The 6,000-nt window shown below is 51.8% G+C and overlaps 1 protein-coding gene across 1 annotated transcript in view; it reads left to right on the top strand.

The window, feature by feature from the left end:
* Nucleotides 1-358: 358 nt before the first annotated feature.
* The window catches only part of KCNK9 (potassium two pore domain channel subfamily K member 9), an 84,514-nt gene continuing 78,872 nt past the window's right edge, over nucleotides 359-6,000 (top strand). The window contains exon 1 of the mRNA XM_063324052.1: nucleotides 359-1,645. Within this exon, the coding sequence (XP_063180122.1) occupies nucleotides 1,060-1,645 (586 nt within the window). The 5' untranslated portion in view covers nucleotides 359-1,059. The remainder of the gene's footprint in view (nucleotides 1,646-6,000) is intronic.

The following is a 6,000-nucleotide window of genomic DNA, read 5'->3' as shown; positions in this document are numbered from 1 at the left end:
GAGGAGGAGGAGGACGGTTGCTCTTTTTCTTAACGGCTTTGTTCTAAAATCATCCTAAATAAATCAGCCCCAGCCCCAAGCGCCGGGGGAGCAGCCGCGAAAGTAGCTTTTTTGGTTTTTTTTCCTTCTTTTTTTCCTTTTTTTTTTTTTTTTTTTTTTCAATTTTTTTCCTCATCTCCGGCTTTGTGTCCGCCTGGGGCCGAGCCCCCTTCCCCGCCCGCTCCCTTCCCCCGGGGGAAGCCGCCGGCTTTTTTTTTCCGCTCCCTCCCGCCAGCCCGAGGCCGGAGCCAGCCCCCGCCCCCGCCGCCGCCGCCGCCGCTACCCCCGGGGCAGGTGCTCCGCCGGCTGCCGCCCGCTCCCGCCGGCCGCCTCCTCGCTGCCCTCCCGCCTCCCCCGCCCGCCGGCCGGGGCGGCTCCGCGCCGCTCCTCCCGCTCGCCGCCGGCTCCTCGCCGCCAGGGCCACGCCGGTAGCCCGGCTCCCCCGCCTCCCGCCGGACCGGCGGCGCGGCCCGCCGCTCCCGGGGATGCTGCCCCCAACTCCCTGCCCGCCGTCTGACACCGACACCGCCGCCGCCGCCGCCCTCCTCCTCGCCGCACTGGACGCCGTTCCGCGGCCACCTGCAGCATCCCGACTCCCCGCCGCCCGCCTCGCACCGCGGCGGAAGGAATAAAGCGCCCAGACCGTTCCCGGTCGCTCCCCCTCACCCAAGGCAACCGGGGCCGGGGCGGGCCGGGCCCCCGGGCGCCCGCCGCCCCTCGCCCCCCGCAACTTCCCCCGCGGATGGGCGCGCTGCCGCCGCCCGGTCCCCCCCAGCCCCGCCGCGCCGCCTGAAGAAACTTGGGGACGGCGGCGGCCTCCGCCTCCCCGCCGCGCCCCGCCCGGGCTGCGGGGGACCCTTCCCCGCACCGCCGCGACAACTTCGCGGGGCGACCCGCCCGCCGCAGGACTCCGATCCGGGGCCGCCGGCCCTTGGGCGGGGAGACGCCCAGCACCCCCTTCCCTCGGCGGGGACCCCCTGCCCCTGGCCTCGGTGCTGGGGAGGAGCGGGGGTGCCCTGGATGGCCCTGCGCACTGGGACGGCTTGGTTTGGGCAGGTCCTGCGCAGAGTTTCCCGGCTCCAGGGCACCTGGTCCCGGCGCTCCAGCAGCCTCCTGTGCCTCTCCTCCTCCCAGGAGCCGGAGCAGGCGGGCGGAGAGCGGCCGCCGCCGCAGCACAAGCTGCCCCGGAGCAGCGGCAGCGGCGGCGGCGGGCGCCGCCAGCCCCCCCGGCAGCTGCCCCCCTGCTGCGGTTGCTGCGGCCTGTCGGATCCCCGGGCGGCCAGGGGGGGACATGGTCCCCTCACTCGCCCCTTGCTGGCGGCCATGAAGAGGCAGAACGTGCGGACCCTGTCCCTCATCATCTGCACGTTCACCTACCTGCTGGTCGGGGCCGCCGTCTTTGATGCCCTGGAGTCCGACAACGAGATGCGGGAGGAGGAGAAACTCAAAGCCGAGGAGATCCGGCTCAAAGGAAAGTACAACATCACCAGCGAGGACTACCGGCAGCTGGAGTTGGTGATCATGCAGTCCGAGCCGCACCGGGCCGGCGTCCAGTGGAAATTTGCCGGCTCCTTCTACTTTGCCATCACGGTCATCACGACCATTGGTGAGTGGGGTGGCCCTTGGGGGGCAGGACCGAGGCTGGGGCAGAATCCCCCCTGGTTGGGAGAATGGGAGAGGGTGGGGGGTGTGTGTGTGTGGCATGCAAAGGGTTAAGTGTGGGATGAGTTTTTTGGCTTTCCTCATGTGTTATGTAATTTATTGCTCTTCACGGGCACTTGTTGGACTTGGCGGTGTCCTGCACCTCTTCCTCTGGAGATGGAGGATGTGTCCCCTGGGTGTGACTGGAGAGAAATGGGACTGGCCTGGTGGGGGGATTGGTGCTGGCCAGGTGGCTACCACAGAGCTGTGGCTTGGGTGGCAAGGAGGAGTGGGGAAGAGGCACGGTGACACTCGCCTGGGCTTTCTCGCAGACAGAAGGAGGCCCTGTTGCCACGCTCCTTGCACCTTTGCTTAAGAGACACGGGGAAAACTTAGGCAAAGGTCAGCTGGATGAGGATGAAAATGATGAGGGCATGGGAACTGGATCAGCTGGGAAAGACCTCAATGTAGCCAAGTGTAGCCCTGCTTTTGCAAACTTTGTTTTGGTGTTGGCAAGAGCCGTGGTGGGGGTTCCCACAGCTGTGGTCCCATCTCTGGGCCTCTCCTGGGCATTCCCAATGCGTTCCTGAAGTTTTTATTGCAGCTGGAGCATCTGATGTGCCAACAGGTCACAGTCTACGTCTCCTCTTTGTGAGCACAAGGTCTGACAGGCAAAACAATGACCGCTGTCACATCCATGCTGCCCGGCTTCCCAGATGTGCCATTTCCCAGGACAGTTGGGGGACAGTCAGTGGACACAGCCACAGGCTGTCATTTTGTGCTTCTCTGCTTCCCGCAGCTTAAGCGGAGCGTTTCGCCTAAAGTTTGCTTCATTGCTGTAAAAATAAATACCATGATAACTGGAGGCTGCAGAGTGCACACAGAACTGTGCTGCAACTCTTGGCTTTGGTTTGATGAGCAGGTTTGTTCTTCCTGGTTTTGTATTCATTAAGGTGGATTTACTGAGGCAGTCGATAACGTCCTTCTCCCAGTACTTCTAGATGCTCCCCCCGAACATCTGGGGGGATTTGAAAAGACCTCTCTAGCTCAGTGGCAGTTTGATAGTGCATTATATCGAACAGGACACAAAAGACTAGCTCTCTTATTAATACAGAAGGACTCGATCTTTGTACCAGTTAGGGCTTGTTACAAGAAATTTGTACGTTGCCACCTGAAGATACTGACGGTTTTCAGTAGAACGTGCTGCCCACTGCCCTTTGAGCAGTGTCTACTTAGGTTTGTATTTGGTTGTGTTATACCTGGGGCAGTAAAAAATTTCCTTTGAAAGACCATCTGACAGTATAAAGCCTATTTGTCCTTACAAAGATAAGATTTTTCAGGGATAATCTCTTCTTTTCTGTTACTATATATATCTATCTATATACATAATGCATATATTAATAGGTTATAGAATATAAAGTAGAATGTAACTTTGGCTGATGACTTAGATTTTCTGCTGTTCATTATGATGTCAGAACTCTCCTTCCTCCTTTGGTCACTGATTCTCTCTTCCTCAATCTATCTCTTTTGATTTATTTGTGCTAAATGAATACTGGACTGTCATACCCCTCTGGATTACAACCAGGCTTCCATGCACATGCCTGTGTACTCACGGTGCCCTATATTCCTGCCTAAGAGGTAGCTGCAATACTTTCTGCATTCTTAAGCTCGGTCAGTGACAGGTAGAAAGGGCTGTTTTTACAGTAGTTTGTTGTTTTGATCGTATTTTACCTGGAAACAAGTACAAATTGCTTGGGAAGCTTTAGCATTTTCTCCTGCAAAGAGCTGGGATTTGTTTAGGAAGCTTGGAGCACCTCAGCGTGCAGAGGATAGCATGCATTTCTGTAGGCAGAGGTGCTTTGGGATGTCAGAATTGTTTAAATTTAAAATGTGTATAGCAACTGGGAACCACTGGGAGGAAGAGTGATAATAAAGAATGGTGCAGAAAGACAGACATTCTTTAACGATAGTTCATTTGGGAAACTCTGCTCCAGGAGGATATGTAATCTGTCTTTCAAAAGTTTATTAATAGTTACTATCTGCATCTTGCCAAATGCACTTCTATTTTGTGTATCATCTCTTCAGTGCTAAAGTAGCTTCGTGATGTTATCTGACCTACTGTTAGTCTGGAAAAGTGAACATGGAAGATTTTTCTTTAATACCTTATTTATCCTAAAAGAATTTGGTTCGGGGCTGGGGGGGGGGGGGGGGGGAGGGGGGAATTACTTTCTGTATTTAAGTTCTCAGGAAAACAAATGAAGATTTCTTCTCTGTGTTTCTTGCACAGGACAGTAATCTTAAATGTTCATATTAATCTTTTGTGATGGTTCTTCTTTTTAATCTGACTGTGTGTACGCCCTTACATACATTTCCTTCTCCCTCTGAAACCTTCCAGACAGACTTCAAGAGGCACATGCAGTGGTGTATGCATTAGTGAACGCGCTGTAGTCTGCTCCTGCAGAAGTGCGTCTAACTAACCATCGCAGGCTGATTTTTAAAAAAGAGTGAATAAACTCCATCTCTGCCTAATCTAGAGTGGTACATCTATCTCCAAAAAACTTCTCTTCAGAGGAGTGCGGTAGGAATCAGCGGACCACAAAGTCTAGGAATATGCATATGATAGCAGACTAATTTATGTCTAACTTAATTGTTCTCCTTGAGATTGCCACGCTAGCAAGACGTCTGAAGCGATCACCTCTTTCCCGTGTTGACTTAAACTCCTGTGGCTTTAATTCAATCTCAGCCGTTCATCGCTGGCCGTGGACCACGAACCAGCCGCGATGATCGGTAGCCTGGAGAGGACTGCCGGAGCCGAGGAGCGAGACGCTGCCGGGCGGGGCGGGCGGTGGTGCTGAAGGGACAGCTCCGATCATGGTGCTGAAGGGACAGCTCCGGACGCCGCTCCCTCACCGCCAGCTCCGGCCTCGCCTCCTCCCTCCTCGTCGGGCAACCTCCCCGGCTTGTTGCTTCCTGTGAAAAGACTTCATTAAAGACCTGTTGGACGGGAGCATGAAGAACTGAAAGGCTCCCGTGCGAGGCAAAGCGCTGAGATTTGGTCAACTGTCACAGTTCCTCCAATCTATGGTGTTTGGCTTTTATTAGAGGGTGGTGGGGTGTTGTAGCTCACTTGCCAAGCTGAGTACTAAAGAACTGAGAGCTGATCAAGTAAACAGAAACAGTTTTTTCACCTGTGACACAACATTTTTTTCTACTCTCCAGGTGCAATAGTGGGTTTTTTTCTATTTTTTTAACTGATCCAACAAAAAAATTAACAACTGCAAGTGCTACAACATTTGATGACTCGGCTGTTAAAACCCATTAGCAGAAGAAAAATATCCTGCTTTCACAAAGTTTTGGTCATGTTTGAATTCTTTGAAAGTTTTTAGGTGATCAAAAAGAATGAATAAGCTGTTCCAGGCTCTCACCAGTTGCTGAGTTTATTTCGGGATTATTCTCACTTCAGAGTTAGCTAGTATTATTTCTTATCCATTTCCAGTTACACAGCCATTTCCAGTTACATAGCCAAAATGATGGCAGGGAGCAATTTAATTAAGTTGTCCATCCAGCTATTTGTCTTTTATAAGATACATTGTAGAATACTCCCCAGAGTTCTTCAAGAGGCTGGATAGGATGAAAGAAAACACCAACTTTTGAAAATAAAAAGTAATTCCTAGGATTCCTACTAAGTTTTAATGCCCTTTCCTACAGGTTTATAAGAGTGGGTAAACTTCTTCTATGTAAGCAGGTGTCAACACTGTCAAAATGTGTTATTGGTATGGATATCGCTCCATCATTTAGGCCTGAAAGGGTGATAGTCATACTTGATTTAACACCACTGAGCTCTAGTAAACACTGAATATTTCTGGAGGCTTGTGCAGAATGTAAAGAACTGAAAGCTGTTTATGTCACCCTAAAATGAACTGAAACAACAAACAGATTGAGGATTTTTATTTATTTATTTATTTTTCTGAGAAGTGACTGTAAGGAGAGCAAAATTCAGACAATGTGTGCTGTGAATTGCTAGTCTCTTTTTCTAGCTTTTAGGCCTTTGTTTTCAGTCTCAAATCTACTACAAGCAGTGACTGAACAATACTGGTGAACAGAGACAAAATATTTTTTAAGAATGTGGTACAATACCAGTCATGGTGAATGGATTATCCACCTATTGACAGCCATTTGTCTTCTCAGTAGCTAAATACTGAGGAACTGTATACATCCAGATGAGGAGATTGCTTTCTTCTGGCAGACAGTGGCCTGACAGGGGTTTTGAACCTGGGCTAATGAACTAAGCAAACACATGCTTAAATCCATTTCATGGTA

Source organism: Chroicocephalus ridibundus, chromosome 2 (genome assembly GCF_963924245.1).
Source record: "Chroicocephalus ridibundus chromosome 2, bChrRid1.1, whole genome shotgun sequence".
NCBI lineage: Eukaryota > Metazoa > Chordata > Aves > Charadriiformes > Laridae > Chroicocephalus > Chroicocephalus ridibundus.
This window is presented reverse-complemented; position numbering and strand designations above follow the sequence as displayed.